At 46.1% G+C, this 22,760-nt stretch overlaps 2 protein-coding genes across 5 annotated transcripts in view; both read right to left on the minus strand.

The window, feature by feature from the left end:
* The window catches only part of KLHL3 (kelch like family member 3), a 48,781-nt gene extending 48,407 nt beyond the window's left edge, over positions 1–374 (minus strand). For 2 of the 3 annotated variants that reach the window (XM_071443260.1, XM_071443259.1), the window contains exon 1: positions 168–374. In XM_071443260.1, the coding sequence (XP_071299361.1) occupies positions 168–181 (14 nt within the window). In that variant the 5' untranslated portion in view covers positions 182–374. The remainder of the gene's footprint in view (positions 1–167) is intronic. The other variant, XM_071443261.1, reaches the window with a different exon arrangement.
* Positions 375–5,242: 4,868 nt separating this feature from the next.
* On the minus strand, positions 5,243–14,447 carry HNRNPA0 (heterogeneous nuclear ribonucleoprotein A0). Of its 2 annotated transcripts, XM_071443263.1 has the most exons (2): positions 13,312–14,446; positions 5,243–5,327 (listed from the first exon to the last, which is right to left on the minus strand). In XM_071443263.1, the coding sequence occupies exons 1-2, from the start codon at positions 14,079–14,081 to the stop codon at positions 5,258–5,260; spliced, it is 840 nt and encodes a 279-aa protein (XP_071299364.1). In that variant the 5' UTR covers positions 14,082–14,446; the 3' UTR covers positions 5,243–5,257. The 2 variants fall into 2 exon arrangements, with proteins under 2 accessions (XP_071299364.1, XP_071299363.1); XM_071443262.1 differs by lacking the exon at positions 5,243–5,327 and having other exon boundaries at positions 11,508–14,447.
* Positions 14,448–22,760: the final 8,313 nt, after the last annotated feature.

Consider the following 22,760-nt stretch of genomic DNA (forward strand, 5'->3'; position numbering starts at 1 on the left):
GACATTGCAACATCCCCGGGGCTGGCGGGCTCCCGCGGCAGGAGGCGTTCATCCCCGCCGGGGTCCCCGCAGCCGCGCCCCGCATTCCTGCGCACAGCCCCGGGCAGGGCATCCCCATCCCGCAGCGCTCCGGGCGGACACAAAGGCTGCCTGCCGGCGGTACCCACCTCTCCTCCTCCATTGTGCGGGGCGGCGGCGGGGCCGGCTCAGCGCCCCGGGCCCGGCATGGCTGCGAGCGGCCGCCCCCGCCGCGGAGCCGCTTCCTGCGGGAGCGGAGCGCTGAGCGCTGCGTGCCGGGCGCGCCCCGCCGCTCCGCACCGACTGCCGCCGCTCCGCCGCGCCGCGCAGCCCCCTCCCCTCCGCGGCGGGGCTTGCGAGCGTCTCCGGGCAACGGCAGCACCGCCCCGCACCGCCCTCCGCACCCCGGGCTCGGCACGGCCCCGCTGCCGCAGCGGAGTCGGTCAGGGGCAGCCCCGGGCCGGGCCGGCCCGAGCGGGACCCGCCGGCAGCGGCACCGGCAGCGCCGGCCCCGCGGGGCAGCCCCCGGGCCCCGCATCCGTCCCCTGCCGGGACTTGTCCTCCGGGTGGCCCAAAGCGCTCCAGTCCCTGCGATCCACGGACTGAACTGGAGATTCAGAGGCTGAGCATCCCCAGTGCCGAGGTCAAGCCCGCGCACAGGGCAGCGCAGGAGAGGAGCAGGGGGAGTGAGGAAGGAGGGAGTCCCAGCCCCCCGAAGTCTCCCCACTCCCACAGCAGAAAGCAGGATCTTGCCTTCAGTTCCCCAATTTATCAAAGCCTTCCTGTCCTTTATGCAATCTATCAGGCCAAAAGGATTTGTTATAGATAGACCCTGCATAGGCAACATGGGTCCTTCTCAACTGCAGGTGCTATTTAGCCTAAAGCACTGAACTAAATTACATTTGTCATTTTTATTCCAATTGATACAAATGCACAGAGTTCTGCATAAATCTTTTTCTAAAAGAATTTTTCAGTTGTATTCTGCACCAGTGAGGCCTTTGAGGTTAATTGCATTAAAGACAAGAAACATTTGCCTTCTTCATTACTCATCCACTCACAAAATGTTCTTGTGCAAGAGGAAGAGATAACTGGAAGTATCAAGAGATTTCTCTTTGAAGATGCCATTTCATCTCTTTTATAAATAAAATTACCTCGCTCTTGTATGTTTCTCCTGAAGCCATGTCCTCAGCCCAAGTCTCATACATCTTTTTAAAACCTATCAGCAATGATGAACAGATGCTATTGTGCCTTCCAGAGGAGGGTTTCAAAAGCTTGTTGAGAATCTTAATGATTCATCACCCTAATTGTTGAGGTAAGAAAACTTAACACACCTGAAACTTAAAGGCCTTTATCAAAGACACATGGGGATTGAGAGTCCTGCTATTTAAACACCATTTGGCAGCCTACCCCTAAACAGAAGAAATACAGATAAAGCCATGAAGTCAAACTTCACACAGTTCAGGCAAAATTCCTTCATTTTCCCTAGAGAATCCTGTTAAACTATCAGTTTAAAACATCCAGATCCTCGAGTACTTTCCCCATGTCCAGTCTTACACTGTTGATGCACAACATGCAAAACTGCAAGACACAAGCTCAAACCAGAGAAAAAGCCAGTATATAAAAATAGTAGAATTTACTTCGGAAATGAGGGCTAGAACTTGTTTCCTCTGAGTAAATCCCTCAGTAATCATAAAAAGTCCAGATACAAGAGCAAGTCCTGAAACTGCTGCAAAGTGCCTGTGTATTTTTATTAACACAAAGTTTCTCAATAACAAAATATTAGGCTTTCACCTTAAAAATTTACATCTCACTCCAATCAACCTGGGAGCAAAGCACCTAAATTAAACCAAACCAGCAATACCTTCTTACATGCTTTGCCCCACAGGCTTGTGTACCACTGGATTCTACAAATCCTGAAAGGTACAGTGACAGAGAAGCTAAACAGTGAATAGTCCTTGCTGGAGTGGAACAAAAGCATGTTCCAATAATCAGAGATTATTTTTACAGCAGCCTTGCAAAATAATCATGTTGGTAACAACCCCAAGGCAAAAACTTCTTGTTTGTTTTTAAGCAAAGACTGGTATCTTGAAAAAGCATTCAGCTAAAAGGAATGAGTGACACCTGATGGGTGGAATTTTTCCAGCCTCTTTCAAAAATTTCTAGTCTCAAGTAGTCGAAAATTACTCCTATATCTAATCTACCTTCAATCACTGACAACCATATAACCAATTCTCAGAGTAGAAAGGTCCCCTAACACCTGTCCCAGCCAGTCCCACCATCCCTCAGCCCATCAAAACCTTCCCAGATTCCTGTGACAATCTTCAGATCTACGGTGAAAGACCAAAGCCCCCAGTTCCAAGGAGCCACAGGGAGACAAGAGAGAAAAGCATTGCCAGTGTCTCCACAGCAGCAAGGAACTTCTTCAATAAAAGTGGCACAAAGGGAGGGAATAAAAACAATCCCCACCAATCTGATCCAAAACTCTCCTGGCCCAAAAGTCAGCAGCTGGTTTAATGCTGAGGCTATAAGGAAAGGACACCTAGTGCTTACAAGAACTTAATTCTGTGAAGAGCCCCAATACAATCAGACAGCACCTTGTCAATCTCCACAGCCTCTGCAGAAGCCTGAAAGGTCACTGCCCCTCCCAAAAACCCAGCAGAAAGCAAATGGCATCAAATTGGGAAAAATCCTTCCTACGTCTGCAAGAGCTGTGTCCTTGAAATTATTAATCAACTTCCTTCAGAAATCTTCTTCAAAAATCTTCCTTCAAAAAAGGTTTCATCATTGAAGAGCTGGTAAAGGTGTAAATAAAACACTGCATTTACAGAAGATTCTAAAGCTGCATCTTCACAGCCTAAATTATTTTTCATTCTGTTTTTTTTAGAGATACAGATATTTAGATAAAAATATATGTTGATCTATATAAACATATTTATTTTTAATGCATATATTAAGTATATATATTTATCTTTGAGTGACCAAACTGATCTCACCCTGAAGCTGGTCCTGCTTTGAGGGTTCTTTGAACCAGATCATCTCCAGAAGTCCCTTCTAAATAAACTTCTTTTGTCATCCTAATTAAGTAGGTACTCATTTAGATAGATCTGTATTTAGACCATATGTTTTCTTGAAAAAGGTTCACTAAGGATATTAATATAAGAAATGCAATGTATAGGGTATCTGCTGGAACAGCTGCCTTGCTAGCTCCCAGGCTAAGTGCAGTCACTTGGAGGTGCTGGTCAGGTACTGGCTCCCAGGGGACCTGGAGATGCCTCAGCAGAAGAGTCCTGAGGGTATCAGCTGTCCAGCTGCTGCTGGAATTCAGCAACAAAACCAAATCAGCAGCTACAATTTACCTACTGCAGCAGCTCACAGGAATCCAGGTTCTCACAAGGCTCACAAGGATGGGAGACCTCCTAGGTGAGGACCTTCCCAGGGCTGGAACCAGGGATGTTCTGGCAGTGAGAGACTCCCACGGGTGGGCTGTGTTCTGAAGCCTGTGATTGCAGAGCAGGGGCAGGAGCAGCCAGGCCAGCATTGCCCCGGGATGAGCATTGCCCCGGGATGAGCATTCCTGTGGGTGCCAGCATTCCCCCGGGATGTGCATTCCAGTGGGTGCCATCATTCCCCCGGGATGAGCATTGCCCCGAGATGTGCATTCCTGTCGGTGCCAGCATTCCGGTGGGTGCCAGCATTCCCCCGGGATGTGCATTCCCCCAGGATGTGCATTCCTGTGAGTGCCAGCATTCTCCCGGGATGAGCATTCCGGTGGGTGCCAGCATTCCCCCGGGATGAGCATTCCGGTGGGTGCCAGCATTCCCCCGGGATGTGCATTCCCCCGGGATGTGCATTCCTGTGGGTGCCAGCATTCCCCCGGGATGTGCATTCCCCCGGGATGTGCATTCCTGTGGGTGCCAGCATTCCCCTGGGATGTGCATTCCGGTGGGTGCCAGCATTCCCATTCCGGCGGGTGCTGCAGCAGCACCAGCCTGCCCAGCGGCGCTCCGGGCTGTTGCCCTCTGCTGGCACACATCCCACTCCCGAGCTCCTGCAGGCCAGCATAATCTGCCTTCAGAACATTGCTTTCCTTTACTCTTTTGTACAAATCACAATTCCTACAAATGGTGGGTTTATTGCAACAATTTTACAATAACATTACCATCTTTAGGGCAACGATCCCTGACCATCTTCACCCTCATCTGTGATTTCTGGGGCATGAGCCATTCCACTGCTCACCTACCCAGCATTTACCCAGCAGCTGAAAATGCTCTTCCTGCTGCCCTCCTGACTCTTTCCTGGAGCATCAGTCACGGATGTCACCCGCAATCACCTGTGTCAGAGGCACACACTTCCTGCCCTTCAGTCACATTGCATATTTATCAGAAATTTGCAGGAAGATTTTCAGATTGATTTTATTGTTTAGAATTCAGTGCTCAAAATTAAAATCAGGAAGAAGGCTGTACAGACTACTCTTGTGGGCACTGGAACAAAGGCAAAGGCCAGTATTCAGTTGCCTAAATCTACCAAGTCTCTCTGCCTCCTTAGAGTCTGCACCTACTGAGTGCACAGTTCTTGCTACAGGCTCAGAAAAAGACTGAACTTGGGAAAAAAGTTTAGGCTATGGACCAAAAAAGTGGGATTTTTTACCAAATTTTTTCTAAGATATAATTTTGATGTGATTCTTCATCTTTAAAATATAACCCTAAATGCTTCCTTATTACCTTCTGTAATAAGGGGAAATTATCCATGTGCTTCATAAAGATGTATGGCTGAATTAATATTTGTATACTATAACTTAGAGGGAACAGCATAAACAAAGCTATTCCCATTCAGGATCTCAACACCATAACCCAAGTCTCTTGCTACTGTTATTCCCTGCACACTCATTTGTCTTGCTCTCTTCCTGGAATTTTTTAAAACATTTCATTTCTTGCTCTTTGCAAAAGCCAAGAAACACAGCCAACCACCCTCATATTGTAACATAATGTGCTGCAACATCAACACAAATGAGTGAAACCCACAGATGCCATACACAAAAGTTCAGACAGGATTGTTTCTGCAGGCACATTATTTTACCAGAACAGAAAACCCTCTCAGGCAGCATATCTTCCTCACAGGTAACTGACCTTCATTATCTTGCCTGGTATTTTCTGGACAAACCTCTTTTTCTGTTCAATATTCCATAGTTTATTCAGAGTGGGAACTGTATGTCAGGGGCTCAGCTCAGGTTTCTGTTCACTTACTCGACTTTTGTGGTGTGCTTTTCAGGGCTCAGCTTTCCCATCCTCTCATTCACACAGAAGTGCACCCTGTGAAAGAAGAAAACCACACTTTAGAAAGGCATTAGAGAGTGTGTGGCATCAGCTCGTTGCAACACTTTTGGCACAGAGCAGCTCCAGCAATAAAACAAGCCCAGCTCTTCCTTCTGAAGGTGATGTTTCCCAACTCCCTCCCATCTGACTCCCCAGTATATCCAAAACAAGAGCTCCCCATTGCCACCACCTACACCCAAAGCCACTGTAACCTTTCCAAAACACACTGGGGCTGATTCACTGCCAAGCTCATGCCTCGAAGATTTAAAAGTAAAATTGATACCACACAGAGGAAGTTGAGGTTTTAACTGGTGCTGGGTGAGTAAAAGAAAATTCCCATAACATCTAAATGATGTCATTTGAGAAAAAATAATTTGCCTGCATTTAAGACTGCTGAAAGGAATGGAGGGATGGGCCTGAGGGAAAAGGCACACTGACTGCAAGGGCTGCAGCTCCTTGGGCTGCTGGGGATTTCTCTTTTTCAGGAGGACACACCTCCATGAAAGTAACAGTAGAAAGCTGGCACTACCCTTGCAGAATGCAGCTGCTAACCACCCTGTGCAAGAGGCATGAGCAATGACAACTCCAAACATCCAGCAGTGATCTTGGGGGAGAAGTTCTGACCTTGCAATCAGGACTCAAAGGAGCCCCTTCCAATAAACAGAGCATCATTATTACAGTGGTGGAAAGAAAACAAACTCCAAATGAAATCTCACAGTGAAGGACTTGGGCCAAATGTGTTACCCAGTAAACTTAAAAGAGTACTAAAACCTGAAGAGGTACTAAATAAGCACAAGGAGAGAATTGGGGATTTAGCATCAGGAATATTTCACAATGCTCTGACCCGGCCCAGGGAGCGCCAGTGAACCTGAAACCAGAGGACACCCCTTCTGAGGAGGGAGGGGATCTGGAGGATGAAATTGGAGTAAAGGATTTCAAAACACAGCTGATAGTGCTGTGCTTGTATACAATAACAAGGTAAGCACAGCCTCCCCCAGAGCCATGCCCTGCCCATGCTGCAATTTGTTCAGCAGGGTGTGAGGTTGGGAGAGGGAGGCTTCCCACTGCAGCTGGGCTAGTGTGCAGTACAGAAAACAATATTACTGATCCACAGAGAAAAAGTAAAAAGCACATGAACTTCCAGACCCAAAGTACTTGTGCATTTTACCTAGCATTGCTTTAATCCACACCTGTGCTGCAAACAGGTTCAGCATTCCTGAACTTTCTCCTCCTCAGGCAGTGCCTGCAGTGACTACAGTCACACTTCCCTCCCCCCCAGGCTTCTGTGGAAAGCAAATTTTCTTACAAAAGAGGGAAAGTCCATTGTAAAGCTACAGAAAGCAACAAAAATTACAGAAATGACAGAAGAGACTGACATGGTACTCATCTTTTATATTAACTAGATTACAGACTGACAGTGTGTTTTCAGATGTGTGGTTTTGCATGTCTTTGAATTCAAAGAGCATTCCCAGGAGAACAGGGCTTCTCTGAGACAAACCAGTTGGCAATTCCATGGTACAAAGTAGCATTTGAACAAATTATGTACTTTCACATTCGTCAGCTCATTTTGCTTCTAAGGAATTTTTCTGCAATGTTAATCAGCGATTGGTACTTTGATGGTGGTGAGCAAATGTGCATCTTGACATATTTCCAGCCAGAAATGTAATTCCCTTCTAAATTGGCATAGATTCCTCACTGCATTACTCATGAAATGTATTTATAGTAGTTTGATGAATATAATATGCACCAAAATTGTACACAGCTCAACATAGCCCAATTTAATTTTTTTAAAAAAAGAAGAGCTATTCTTTCAAATCTGTGTACTTTCCATCTGCGAAAGCATTTGGGAATGAAACCCTAAGCATCATGCTAAGAGGGTTAATATCCAGATACCTCAGACAGATGGCATTATTAGTCTGCCTGGGCTTGACATCTAGTTTTCCAAGTTAAGGAGCTTTGGTTCTTTGGATGGTTGACAATCTGAGAATAGCACTGCTGTTACTACTGTAACAACAGGAAACATTGCAGCTTTGCCTCAAAGACTTTTAGCAAAAAGAAGTTACACCAAGATTAACCACACTCAGAATGTACTTTAAAAAAAGCTGTTGCAGCTTTAGGTTAGGACTCCTACTGGCAAAGGCTGAACCACAGAGAAGAGTACTTGAATTTTGGTTTTTAAGCTGGCTGGTTTTTTTCTTTTGCTACAGCCTAGACCTGAACTGTACCATCTTTTTAACTGTTCAGTCTACTCAGCAGGTAATACAGGAAATAGAAAAATCTAAAGAATGTCTCTTTTCTGCAGTGAACTACAGCTTTACAGCTGTTGTTCTTTCAGGGTTCCCACTACCCATTTCCCCAGAGAGATGTTTTTAAGGGGAATATAGATTTTATAGGATTAAAACACTCTGAGAGCCATATGAACAAGAGGTATCAATTCAAAAGTGACTATTTCCACCCATTTATATATAATAGAAATTGGTGAGAGTTCTGGGAGCAGAGAAGGTAAAAAGACTAAGATTTGTCAAAGTGAACAGCAACAAGAAAAGCATCCAACTCCATCAGCCCCTTAAAAGTCCTCATATACAGGTAAATATACAAAATTCCCAGGAAAACATACAGAGCAGGAAGACTTTCATCTTGTAATGAGAAATACACATCTGACACTCATCAATAGCACTGCTTACATTACAGCACAAATAAATACTCATTAAAGGTAAGTGGAAGGAGAGGTAACATCTGTGTGTGTGTATAAATGAACATTCCAGAAATAACAGAGCAGTAATGCTTCAACAGGAGACCAAAAAAATGCCCATCAACAAAAGCAAATAGTGCTTGTTCAGGCTAGCTCAGCACTCCTTGTGGTGTGCTTGTATTGTGAAATACATTTTCAAGTGAAGCAGGGATACAACTGTTTTATTCGTTAAGAAATACAAAAATAACAACCAGAAAACTCATCTTTAAGGGACACATACACCAGATCACAGAATCAGCTATGCAAAACATCTTAAATAACCCATTGTTTCGTAAAGTATGCCTCTGGCTAGTGTGAAAGACTGAAAATTGGGTGTTACACTTTCAAAGCCAAGGTATTACCCATATAGAGTTTGAAAAACCACTGAAAATGCCTTTTTCCAAATAGCTTAGAAAGTAAAGGTCTGTAACAAGGTAAACCACATAAACGTGGTATAAACTGTTGATAACATGATAAACACTAATCCATAGTAGCTACAACAGGTCAAACAATCCTAATCTAAAGGTTTGGATAAGCTGCCTTCTATCAGAAACCCAACCCTCTGACAGACTGTAGGAGCAAAACCCCATTCTCACAAAACACACCGTGTTTTGTTCACTGTGTGCACATCAGAGGGGTAACCTTCAGGCCATTTTTTAGGGATTAATTAACAATATGATTATTTAATCCGAACTTTTTCATTTCAGAATATACATTCTGAGGTATGTAGAGAAAGGAAGCTGCTCTCTTTTCCCACTCAGATGGGAGGCTGAGGTCCTCAGCAGCACTCAGACCCTTTCTGGCAGCAGTGGCAATGCCATGTTGGGATGGCAGCATCAGCTGGCAGAGCAGGGTAATAAACCACTTTTCTGACCTACACCATCCAATTAGACCTTCCACTGCCAAATGAAAGCAGAATTTGTCTTACAGGGATCTCAGCTGAGGCTGGGGGGGAGGAGGACACCATAAAGCATTTGAGAACTTTACATTTTTAGCGATTTTAAGTATTCCTGCTTCACAGGTCGTTAAGTCCATATGTGCAAATATCTGGCAGAGTTCAGGCACACCTCCTGTCAGTGCCCACCTCCCCGTGGGGCTGAGCTCCTGGGACCAGCACGGGACTGCCAGAGCCAGCACTGGAGCCTGGACTGCAGCTATTGCAGCATTCAACACAAAGCCTTGCCCAGTTCTGGAGGGTAAGGATTGTTACACTCCAGAAGCCTGCAAGATACAGCTTTTATTTTGCAAGTGTGTCACCCCATCAGTGACCCACAGAGATTTACTGCCATGGAAGCTGTCTGGGCTGTTAGCACTGCTCTAAACCACCTTTCCAGCACCTGATATTACAACAAACACGTGGGAGGTACTTCCACAGACTTGTGCAAGTATCACTGCACTCCACGTACAAGTGTTTAACATGTTTCTTTTTAATGCAGTAGTAGTCAGTATTATGAAAGTTTAAGTTAGGCTAGTTTTATTAGCCAAATAAAATTTACAAGTCAAGAACAAATTATATTTTAGAGCAGACATGAACACCCATTACTATTAAAAAACTATATGTACATCACAACACACTGAGTTCAGTGACACTGTAGCCTGAAAAGTTTGGTTTTGGGAATTCCATTTTGGTCATGCAGATTACAAAAATAAAAGAACATCTGTGTTTTAAGAAAACTACCACATTTTTACTTTATTAAATGCTGAAAGCAAACTAATTGCTCTTATTTTCTATTTCTCACAGGTGACATCAACACAATCAAGCATTTGGTCCTGAACAGAAGGCCATTAACTTATTGAGATAATTTCAGACATATGAACTTCATAACTCAACTACAAACTAAGGGACAGTAAAGTTACTTTATTTCTATCTTTGTGACCTTCCTGAAGCAACTGTGAAGTCACAAACTTATTTACATGCCAGCCACACACCTTATTTCAGCTCAGCTCTTCCTATGCACCTCTATGCAGACAAATCCACCAAGGGCTCAGAAAATCATTAAATACCTTTAAACACATGAGCAAAGCTTTATCAAGAAATCTCTTATAACTAGGAACTGTACTAGAAACAGTTTTATATTCCAAGAGTTCTGAAGTCACAGTGTCTTCAATGCCACTCAATACAGATCTGCACTGTTCTGTATTCCATGGTACACCCTGGGCCCCTTCCCTGATCCTTCACAGGATCCTCTCCAATGGCACCTGCAGGGTCACAAGTTCTCACTCCCCAGACACCAGGGGTCACAGAGCAGGTGCCACCTACTCAAACCACATGGTTAAACAGGTGACAATCTCCTGAGGGTGACACTAGGCAGCCCACCCCCTAATCCACATGTGATTTTTGGGATCAGCTCTTTGTCCTAGCAGACTTTAGTCCTACAAGGACTATTGCACACAGGTAACAGCACATTTCAGTACAGCACTTCCCAAATTGTCAGATTTCACAAAGTCACTTTTTTTAAAACCTACTTGTTTCTAGTACCAACATATTCTGTCACAGCACATAACATGAAAATACCATAAAGCTACAGCTGGTGCATAAACCTTTAGCTTCCTAAATCAAATGACAAGACACATCACAAGAGTGAATTTAACCATTTCCTGCAAGCCAGGTTGTTCCTTCATAAGGTTAAGGCAACAACACTGCAAAGACTAAATCATACCCCCAAACTAACACACAACCTAGAACTCTGCTGCTCATTTCAGCTAAAAACAAGAAAACTGTGCTTCACATGAAGTTCAAGGATGACTGTCCAACATGGTTGTAAAGTGCAAAGGTACAGAAAAAGCCTTCAATGATAAAACCACCTGAAGCTGTGCATGGGCAAGAGCTGGCACTTGCAGTGTTTTACAAACTCAGACTCTGAAACTTGACTTACAACAATGCATAAGAGATGCTGGTGCACAACAGTGACTAACAGGCTTCTGAGATAGAAAAATTACAGTATAATTGCAAACAGCAAGTTATTTGGAACTATTCATAAAAGCTCAGCTAAGCCAAAGAGAGCCAGTCTCCATAAGAGCCATAAACAACCCCAATCAGGAGGAAACTCAGCTCTCAGTTTAAATCCTGATGATACCAAGAGGTTGTCCTGTTTAAGCTCACAAAGGCAATTAAGGTGATGCAGTTTCACTTCTAATAACAACAAAGCTCATTTCAATTTAAATCATCATCAAGTTATATTGACAACAAATAGTAACAATACCTTGAAATTTCATTCGAAATTCTTCAGCCCAGAAGCACCAAGCCCTACACATTTAACTTTGCACTGGAATCAGTGGGAATTATTTGCCTAGTATCTTGCATATCTGGAGGAAAGCAAAAAGCAGCTTTTATGATGCAGTCCCATGAAACATCAGCATTCTAAGAGCTTAGAAACCTGAAGTGAAAATAACTTTGTACTTTTTAAATGCATGCCCCACATCATATATACTCTCACTCAAGCATATAAGGAATTCAAATCTTTTATTTGATATCCATAAACCCATAAACGTTGCTATTCTATATTTCTATGCAGGAAGGCAGTTTCCCCCTAAAACATTATGCTTTTTAATAAACAACAAACTTTAATTGTATTGCGTGAAAGGGCTACAAATATACATTTTTTAATCAAGCAGACTACACAGATATCTTTGCTTTACAACTGGCACCTATGTTACTGGTACACTTGCTGGCTCACTTCTCAGAGCTCTTTGCCCAGTTTAGATCACCACTGAAATACGGGCAACTGCAATTATTATTTGTTCAATTACGTGCTGAGGCAGGTATTGCAAATCCATTCCTTTCCCCCTCCCAGCCAACCAGCAGTCAGGGACCCCATCTTTATTGACATGCAGATGTCACTGCACTCTACACCAGTCATCTAGTGGCATAAAATAACTTTCCAAAGTCTGGTACAATCATCAGCAAGGCAGTTTTACTCCTGCTTTAAGGAAGCCCTTAAAGCACGGGGCTGCCATGCTGACAGCAGATGGAGCTGCGAGGGTTCTCAGGAACTTGCAGGAAGGACAATAGTTCCCAGTGAAATCTGTTAACCCGGGGCTAGGAAAACAAGGATGCCTTTAATAGAAGGGATAAATGTCGACCCTTTCCTGGAAGGAATCACACACAGACAAACCAAGGACTTGAAAACTAAGCAATAAGAAATTCTGAACATTTTATATGAATGAAACACATGCTTAACACAAACTATTTCTTCAAAACTACACAGTACATACGTTGATGGAAAAGTCCTATAGAAAAAATTGACCAACCAACCATGTCAGCACGTCAAACTGCCTAGTACAAGATGGTGGATGCACACAAACTGCCAAAGTGAGAACGAGTATTTAAAAAACAGACCACATCCACGGATTAGTACTTCAAAAATTTCTCTGTTGAGTGTTTGAAAGCCACTAGCAAAAAAAGTCAGTTAGGACCTTTACTGGCAACAAAATATTTACTACTCTAAGTACACAGAGATTTAAAAGCAGAGGAACACTTGCTTCAAACCTAGAAAAGCCTTAAAACCGTACGGAATTGATCCTAGGAAAAAAAATTAGACATGTAAAGGTCAATGAACACAATGATTTATTTAAAAAATAAAAAACGTAAAAACCATTTTTTCTTCCTTTACAGAAATGTTAAAAGTCAGTCATGGGATCCGAGTAGCTTTTGTAGAAAAAAACGTAGTATCCAGGCATCGAGTCCTTACAACAAAGGAACTTCCCCCCAACCCTCCCCAGTATTTACTCCAGATCAGCAAGACACTTCCCACCCCGCACCCCCCAAAAAACAAATTAAAACAAGACATTTTTCGTTGCTAGTATAAAAACGACCAAGGTCCAAGTAATAATAAAAAAATAGAGTCCATCAATGACTGTAACACAAAATATGTGTATGTGGGGCCCAGTCCATCTTCAGAGAGAAAGAAGTGGCACAGGCAGCAGAGGCGACCCTCAGGGGGCATTTAGGAGCCGCTCCCACAGCAGGGAGGCATTTAAAAGGAGCTGCCCTTCGGCGAATGAGGGGAGAAACCATTTGGAAGCTGCCCCGTATCGAAGGGAGGGCTCTGCACGCCCTCCCCATCAATGGGTATGGGCGTTCTAGCTCAGAAAGAGCCGCCCCCGTAGCCTCCCCCACCATAGCCTCCTCTGTACGGTCCACTGTTACTGCGGCCCCCCCAGTTGCCGCCCCCTCCTCCACCTCCTCCGCCGCTCTTCATGGGGCCGTAGGAGGACTGGTGCTGGCTGTAGCTGCCGAACCCGCCGTACCCGTTGCCGTAGTCTCCGCCTCCCCCTCCGCCGCCGCCTCCGTAGGAACCGCTGCCATAGGAGCCGTACCCGCCGCCTCCTCCCCCGCCGTAGCTGCCGTAGCTGTTGTAGCCGCCGCCTCCTTTGGAAAGCCCGTTGTGATCCCGGTTACCGGAGCCGCCGCCGCCCCGACCCCTTCCTCCTCTGCCTCCCCGGGAGGGCCTGGACGAGCCGCCGCCTCCCCCGCCCGCCTGGATGTCCTCCTTGGGCACGGCCTTCTTGACCTCCACTCGGTGGCCCTGGATCGGGTGGAACTTAACCACGGCCGCCTTATCGGCGGCGTCGTGGTTCTGGAAGTAGACGAAACCGAAGCCGCGCTTTTTCCCGCTCTGTTTGTCAGCGATGATCTCGGCCTTCTCCACGGGGCCGAACTGGCTGAAGTGCTGCACCAGGTCCCCTTCGCCCACGTCCCCTTTGAGGCCGCCCACGAAGAGCTTCTTCACCTTGGCGTGAGCGCCGGGCTTGGCCGAGTCCTCCCGGGACACGGCCCGCTTCAGCTCCACCGCGTTCCCGTCCACCGCGTGGGGGGACGCGGCCATGGCGGCGTCCGCCTCCTCCACCGCCGAGTAGGTGACGAAGCCGAAGCATCGGGAGCGCTTGGTCTGCGGGTTGAGCACGACCACGCAGTCGGTGAGGGTGCCGTAGGCCGCGAAGTGCTCCCGCAGCCCGGCCTCCGTGGTCTGCACGTTCAGCCCACCGATGAACAGCTTGCACAGCTGCGAGTTCTCCATGCTGCCTCCGGGGCCGCGCCTGGGCCTGGCGCCGAGACTCCTCCTCCTGTTCGGGGGCAGCTCCGGAGGTTTTTTCCCCTCCTGCTCCGTCTTGCCGCTTCTTCCCCCTGCGAGCAACGCGACCTCACGGCTGCGGCGGCCGCCGGCGGTAGCTGCCTCGGCGCGGCCCGGCGCCTCCGCTCCGCCTCACCTGACCGGCAGCACAGTCGGGGCGTCCCCGGTACCGCCGCTCCCCCGGAAAGGCGGGCGGGGGTGGGCGCGAACACAGGCGCGCACAAAATGGCGGCAGCAGCTTCTCGGGAGCGCGGCCGGCGACTGGTGCCCACACAAAGGGGCCGCCGGGAGCCCCGCCCCCCGCGCCTTCCTCCCCCGCCGTTGCAGCCAACGAGAGCGATGCGCCGGCGCCGCCCGCCATTCACCTTTAAGGGGCGTGGCTTAAGCCGCTATGGACGTGTGCTACAAGCAATGAAAGAGCGCGACCTCCGCAAAAGTCCCGGGGTTCGCTGACGACGGACGCGGCGGACAGCCAATAGGAACGCGGGACGCGTTCCGCGCGCGCCGGGAGGAGAGGCGGGGCATGCTGCGTCAATGCGCCGGGCCCGCGGCCGACAGCCAATGGGACGCCGCCTCCGGCCCGGCGCGCTCCCTCCCCGTTGGGCCCGCCCCGCGGGGGGCGGGGCAGCGCGCGGGGGGCGGGGCGCGCGGGAGCGTTTGAACGGCGGGGACCGTTGGGCGCCCCTCGCGCGCGCCCCCAATGGCGGAGCCCGCCAGGGGCTCGGGGCCTCCCCTCAGAGCGCGGCGGGAGCCCCGGGGCGCCTCTGGCCCGAGCTCCCCGCTCCAGCCCACAGCACATGGACAGGGTCCCGTCCGGGCGGTTCTGGGGTATCCCCAGAGAGGCACGCTCCACATCCCGTCTGTCCCAACACTCGTCACTGCGCTGTAAAGAAGTTCTTCCTCACGTTCATTGAAACTCTCTGTGCATCCCTTTCTGCCGCTGCCTCGCGTTCCCGTGGCTGGCACGGTGAGGCGGAGCCCGGCCAGCGCCTCTGGGCACGGCCCCAGTGAACACGGACAGTGCCGGTACCCGCTGGGTACGGCCCCGGCCGGGCTCCGCCCCGGTGCCCACACCTCACCGCGCCCTCGCCTTCCCCCGCGCTCCGCACCGCCCTCCCCGGGGTTTAACCCTCTGGGCCGCCCCCGTGCCCGCACCTCACCCTGCCCTCCCCGGGGTTTAATCCTCTGGGCCGCCCCCGTGCCCGCACCTCACCCTGCCCTACCCGGGGTTTAACCCTCTGGGCCGCCCCCGTGCCCGCACCTCACCCTGCCCTACCCGGGGTTTAACCCTGCGCTCCGCCCTGCTGCTGTCTGCTCCGTCAGCCACGGCTCTTCCCTCGTCTGTGTCCCCCTTCCCCTTGGCAGCCCGCTCCCAACGGGGACAGGGTGGCAGGAACAGCGTCAGAGTGTGCCAGAGAAGGTTTAGGTCGGGTATCAGGGAAAAATTCTCCTCGGAAAACGCGGTCCAGCCTTGGCACAGCTGCTCAGGGCAGTGATGGGGTCGCATCTCTGGAGGGATTTAAAAGGCAGTGCGGATGTAGCACTTGGGTCACGGTGCAGGGGTGGCTTTGGCAGTGCTGACGGAAGGGTTCGATTTGATCATCTTGAAGGGCTTTTCCAACCTAAACCTTTCTGTGATTCCTTCTCACTCACTATTCCTGCTACCGATTCCTCCCCTGCTTTCCCTTTCTCTTTCCAACCCTATCACAGCCTACTCATCCTTAAATCTCTCCTTAGCTCTGAAAAGGAGGCATTTTCTCAGAAAAACAATTAGAGCTGTTCAAGAGCGTGCAAGCCCTGTGGAATGACGAATAGTGAGATAATTTTCCTTTTTTTCCTCTTACTTTTATAGTACATTAAACATCGCTGTCATGAAGACTGCAGCATTACTTTCAACTTAAGTGAATTTTTCATTACAAAGATTTTTTTTTTTTTTGGTCTTGCAGCCACTAGGGTTTATGTTAAAAATTAAGCAGGAGTTAAGAATGGCTGCTGTTTTGCATTAGGCACTGTCAGGATGTAGTTCCAAGTTTCCTGAACTGATCCTGCCTTTTCCCATGTGCCAGCCTTGATGCTTCTGCAAACACACAGCGATCCACATAAGAGAACTGAGACAGCCATAAATGGTTTTATCACGACAAAGAACTTGGTTTTCAGCTGCCTCGGCTTTTTGAAACATTTTTTTGTGTGACCTGCTGGTGCTGGCAGGAGGGAGGAAGCAGAACTGCAGCATCCCCCTGATGGGGATCAATTGGAAATGCTCCCTTGGAGACACACACACAAGAGGAACATTGGCTGTGCTGGAAGGTTGGTTAACCACAGCCCCAGAGGAAATCCAGAGAGGCTGAACAGGCTTTTGTCTCACAGGCTATGATTATCATTACCTGTAGCATTGGTACTTGCAATACAGTAATCTAATCTGACTCAGACTGGATTTTTTTTTATGTTATAGCCAAGTCTTTAGTAAGAGTAACCTATTAAATGACTGTGTTTGACAGCCACAAGGAAAGTTGTTTAAATCCATTTATCTCAATGCATGAACTGACACCATGATTTTATCTAGTTTAAGAAAAGAGAATATCCCATAATGCCACTGAAATATTTGCAGGTTTTAAATAAACAAACATATCCTACTGTACTAAATAAAAATCTTCCCAGAGGCTGTCTGCAAGCTGCACATAAATTACAGGAAATACAAAACTATTTTGTGTACTAGTTATGGTGAGAGCTGTATGGCCCTTCACAAGACAAATTAGTATGTGTCACCTGGAAAATAACCATGAGAGTTTTATAGACCTATAGTAATTTAGAGCAAAATGAATGAAAAATTAAGAGGAGCTAATTATGGCCTCAAGAGATAACAAAGAAAACAAAGCTTGTTTTCAGACACTTTCTCTGCCTGAAAGCAAGACAGACAAGTAGGCCAAGAACAGATCAAAGAAAAAAGTCACAGCTTGCATCAGGAGATGAGTCTCTTTAAGATGTGAATAAATCAGTAGGAAAAATCAGCTGCTGACTCAATTCAGGTGTAGCCCAAATTCTTCCTCTTCATTTACACTTTTAACTGGTTGGTTAATGAAAGGAAGACACCTTTAAGACACACATATCCTTGTCCTGCAGGTGGAAACGTCTCCTCTGGAAATGCACAAAGGCCAGAGTGCACTTGGCCTGGTGTCCTTCTGTCCTGCCGTGCCCCCGCCTTTCCCAGCTGCCAGAGTGAGCTCATGCTGTTCATTCACACCTTCACTCCAATCCTGCTCTGCTCATTCCCTGCCTGGCAGGGCTGAGAGCCTGCTCACATCCCTGTGCCCTGACACACCTCCCAGGCCCTGGGGTGCAGCTGAACAGCCAGCTGAGCACCAGCTTCTCCTGCCCACCCCACAGAGCTGCACTCCTCCAGGTCATCCCAGCTGCCTGGGGGCTCCAAACAGCCCTCTCCAACTGCTGCTGGACTCACCTCTGCTGAGGCACCCACTCATCACTTGGTGCACACATTCCCAGGAACTAGGTGCCTTTCTGTGCTCCTGAAATGCACTTTTCCTTTGTCCTGGACTGCCAAGCTAATTGTATTCTATTTGCCATCTGGATGGCAGCTGTCTTCTGTTAAGTGGGCAGTTTTTCTTATCTCTTCCATAACATCTGCTGATAAGAGGCTATTGAATGTCACTGCATGACTGATAAGAACTGCAGCATCCCATTGGGAGATGCTCTCCCAGAGGGAGGAGCCAAGCATTCCTACCTGGATATAATCTGGAGATTCTGGAACACCAGCACAGCTTCTGCACTGGATTCCCCAGAGGAACAGCAGCTGCCTCTTGCCCTGGATCTTCAGAGGAAGAGACTGCACCTTTCTCCAGGATCCCTGCTCCAGCAGAGCCACCCCTGACACTGCAGGAGGGCTGCAGCCACATTTCCAATGGTTCTGCTGCCAACACCCTGACCCACAGGGTGTCAGGCTGGGCTCTGACTCTGTCAGGGTTGTTTTGGTTTACTGCATTGTTTATTTTATCTTTTTCTTTTCTTCCCTATTAAAGAACTGTTATTTTCTGCTCCCATATTTTTGCCGGAGAGCCCCTTAATTTAAAATTTATAGCAATTCAGAGGGGTGGGGAGAGTTTACATTTTCCATTTCAGGGGAGGCTCCTGCCTTCCTTAGCAGACACCTGGCTTTCCAAACCAAGACATCCTTCAAGCTATGTGAGCCAAGGAGACACAGTGCTGCCACAGTGAGTGCAGTACCAAAGATGAGCCTGACTGTGTGTGAGATGTAAACCAGAAACACTGCAGCAGCCACAGCAGCTTTCCCACAGAATCTTTAAACTGCTTTTAGCTGTAAGCTAGTAAATGCATAATATCAGCCTATGGATATAAAAATTCTTAGGAAAGTGTCATGCCAAAGAAATACATGCTTTTCACTTGCTGACAAGGCAGTTGCAGCATGACATTTTTTCAATTCTGATAGCAACCTATAGAATAAAAAAAATCAGCAGCTGAAGTTTCTAAAGCTAGGTGCTTTTTCAGATAAAAGCTCCACCTGTATCATTACCTAGGGGAAATGTGTTTCTCAAACCAGAAGCATTGGCCAAATAATGTCAATTTAATCAAATGTCTTAATGGGACATCTTAATTAATGTGTTAGGAAGAAGGAAAACCAAATCATGTTCATGGATACACCTTTCTAGTTATTCAGAAGAAATCATTGTACCCAGAGTCCACAGGAGGGCATTGCTGCTTAAGAGATTGAAAACCAGAGAGCTCTGAGCAGTCCCTTTCCAACACAATTTCCTGTGCTACCAAATATTCTTAGTAAAAGCTGATGCAAAATAAACTATTAAGGAATTCCTTGTATCAATTTCTGTCATTCAATAAACATAACTTTTTCATGCTACTTAATAGGTCCAAACTGCCAGGATGGAAAAGGAATAATTAAGTTTTGGAAAAGAGCAATAGAAGGGCAATAGAAAAACATCATGAAGTGAGAAGTAGTTTGTAAGTTATAAATATTTTATCTAAGCCCTCATATAAACACAAAGTCATATCTTTTTAACTAGTTTCAACCTCTTTAGTTACATCTGTGGCTTCCACTCTTGACAGGCATTGGTTATTTTTTTAAGCAATTTATGTATATCACTTGAATTTTTAATGAGTTTAAGATTTTTTTTAGTATAGTACAATGCTCTAGACTTAGGTCTAGTTTGACCTTTCAGCAGACAGAAAGCATTTTGAAGTTTCATGCAGACTGTTTGCTGAAGGAGTTCTGCATTCACATTGAAGACTGTAACACTACCACCTTAGCTACACACAAATTTCACCCAGATTTTTTTAACTGTGGAAACAGTTGGGAATACAAGGGATTCAACCATAACTTTCCACATCACTCTGAGATACATACAGAAGCAAAGATTTTTATTTTCATCATTTCAATGAGATATTATTAGACTTTTGGAAGGCTCACTCCTACCCAAACCAACACCTCAGGCAGTGTAATTGTGTGGTTCACAGGAAGCATTGCAAAAATACAGCAGCACCATGAGCACTGCCAGCCTGGCACTTTGCTTTAGTTACAGGTACAAAAACTTCTGAAAGATGTACAGCTGTCCTTGAGAGAGCTCTTGCCTTTTTGGCAAAAGTTTCTCTTTCACTCTGTTTTGCTGTTTGCACTTTCATCTGCATAAACATCAAACCTGTGATCTTACTTTGGAGACTTTCATGAATTAGTAGTGATCAGGAGAGGGGTTTTTGTTGAAAAAGTTTTAAAAATACTGAGAGGCAACTAGATAGACTTCTATGCCCCTAAAGTCTGAACACGACACTCCTCAGGATAAAAATCTCTGCCTTGTGTAAATTCAGATGGGGAATAAAACTCTACCCCTCTCTTGTATTTGCCTAATGCAAAAGAAGATAACCTACAGATAAAAAGGTAACAGAATAACCCACAGCTACTATTTCTTCAGTAAGTAGTATCAAAGTTTATCTGTTGAACAAAATCTTCCTGGAGCCCTTTTTAAGGGGAGTTTGCTGAAGAAAGAAACACACCTTTGTGAAGGGTGAACTGGAAAGCCATCAGAGAATTGAATTTGCATCCTTTTCTTTGGATTTAAGTTACCATTCTTCCTTAAACTCTGCCCTCCCTCCTCTTCCCTCTGAAGTTCAATTTCTCTTTTCCTCTTTCATCTTTTCACTCTTCTTTAATAATTCATTATTTCCTTTCTTCTCTTTCCTTAAATTGTATATAAAAGCTGGCCATAATTTGAAGTGATGGGATGAAAGTAAGGCAGCAAAATACGGTCTCGAAAGTCAAGATTCTTGTGAAGGATCAAAGAATGTAGTGATGCTGTCACAGATGTGAGAGGGGAGAATTTTCACTGTATCTTAGTCTGAGACAGACCAGGATCCTAAGTTTTGCCGAAGGAAGACCTGGAGCCAGCATCAATCTCAGCCACACTCTGATCTTTTTCACCTGCAAATTTTTCATAATGTATTTTCCAATTAAATTAAAATCTACTTGCTTTTATCTTTTTCCCCTTAGCTATTCCTAGACTCCAATTCATTCCACAGATCCTCTGTGGGGTGGGTTTGTGGTGCTTTTGCAAGACTGATGTTAAACTTTGTTTGAACACAGCAGGAAGAGCTGAGCTCTGAAGCTCAGTAAGTACCTGTCTGAAATTAGCTGAAAGACATCCATGCTATTCAAGAAATCTTAAATGAGGTGGTGTAAAGACTTTCAAGACAAGAAATAGCAATTTAGAATTCCTGATTTTAATCCAGAAAATCAAAACACTTGTTACATTTGAAACATGCTGGAAAATTGAAACAGACTGAGATTAATGGGAAAAACCTTTTGATTATTTAAGTATTTCTTAATTAACAATTAAGACCCTGACAGATGTCATGCCATGAGAACAGCAGGGTTTGGTGCTCACAGTGTTGTTAAGAAAAGACTCTAGAATGGGAAAGAACAAACCAGAAATACAAATTGTCACATTCTCCCAAATCTGTGAGCTATTGAAATAATTAATTTTTTGGCAGAGATGACTTTTGGTAAAAGTGAGTTGGAGAAGTTCTTGAAAACTACAAAGAATTGAATCAGGGTTTGGAAAGTGGAACCTATTATAAAATATGAATTTATGCACTCACACTCCTATTACAATTACTCATATATCTTATCTCTTTTTCAGTGAGAAAAGTAACTTGTCTGACCCAAAAAATTAAGATGCTAACCTTCCAGCCAGGGAGTTTATTCATCTCCATCTCAGCTCTATGCCAACTGAATAAGGTCCAGAAATTACGCCAACAGTTCAAGGCATGACACAATTTTAAAAATTAATATGTTATTATAAGTAACTCATTTATAGTTATATCAGATTTTTAAACAGTTGACTTTTCATTCTAGTCATGAGCTAATTGAGAATCAAAATTGAGACCAGGCATCAAGGATATTGCAAAGGTGTCCCTTAGAGCTATGCAGTATAATAGAGTGAAACCTAAATTCCAGGTAGTGAACATTAATTATTTTTTGACAAATATTTCCAATTAGTTAAAAACCTCTGAGTCATGGAGCAGGGCTTCACCTTACACATGTACATCCATGGAGAAAAAGTCCCAGTGCATACTTAGCTGTTGCTAGTTTGGTCACATTATGAGCTATTTACTGAGAATCCCTTCCTGGGGTGTTGATCTCTCCACAGAACAGGAAAATGTGAGGGGAGTGTGTTTTTCCTCCATCACAGCTTATTATCTTACTTTTATGGCATTAACCAGAACATCCAACACTAACATATGAGATTTCCAATTATTCTTATTTACTTTTCTATGCCTCTTTGAAGTGCTATGAAGAACAGTATTTATTAGGAAGCAATAATCCAGGAGAGAGATGTGCAGGTGTTGATTGATAAGAAGTTCAACACGAGCCAGCAAAGTGCATTTGAAAAATCTGACCTTGTCCTGGGCTGCATCAGGAGCAGTGTGACCAGCAGGATGATGGAGGGGGTTCTCCCTCCCTGCTGCACTCTTGTGAGACCCCACCTGCAGTGCTGAATCCAGCTCTGGGCTCCCTTGTGAGAAGGAGCAAGTCCAGAGGAGCCATCAGGGTGGTACAAGGGCTGGGGGAGTTGGGAGTGCTCAGCCTGACAAGGGAAGGCTCCAGGGAGACCTCACAGAGCCCTTCCAGTGCCTAAAGGGGCTCTAAGAGAGCTGGGGAGGGACTTTGGGCAAGGGCCTGGAATGACAGGACAAGAGGGAGTGGCTTTGTAGGGACAGAGGGCAGAGTCAGCTGGGATTTGGGGAGAAATTCTTGAGTGTGGGGGTGGTGAGTCAATGGAAGAAATCACCCAGAGAAGCTGTGGCTGCCCCATCCCTGGAAGTGTCCTGGAAATGACTTCCATCCCTGGAAGTGGCCAAGGCCAGGTTGGGTGGATGTTGGAACAGCCTTATCTAGTGGGAGGTGTCCCTGCCCATTGGAAATGGGTGATTTTTAAGGTCCCTTCCAGCCCAAACCAGTCTGTGATTCCATGACCCTTCAGAGATTTTACAGGTCTGTGAAGCAGCTCTTGGCCAATCTGCTGTTAAAGAATTCCTTCATGTGGGAAGCTGAGAAATTGTACATGTTCATCTCTACTAAATCTT

The sequence above is a fragment of the Agelaius tricolor genome, unplaced genomic scaffold, assembly GCF_023055355.1.
Source record: "Agelaius tricolor isolate 1412-34295 unplaced genomic scaffold, bAgeTri1.0.p SCAF_18, whole genome shotgun sequence".
Lineage (NCBI taxonomy): Eukaryota > Metazoa > Chordata > Aves > Passeriformes > Icteridae > Agelaius > Agelaius tricolor.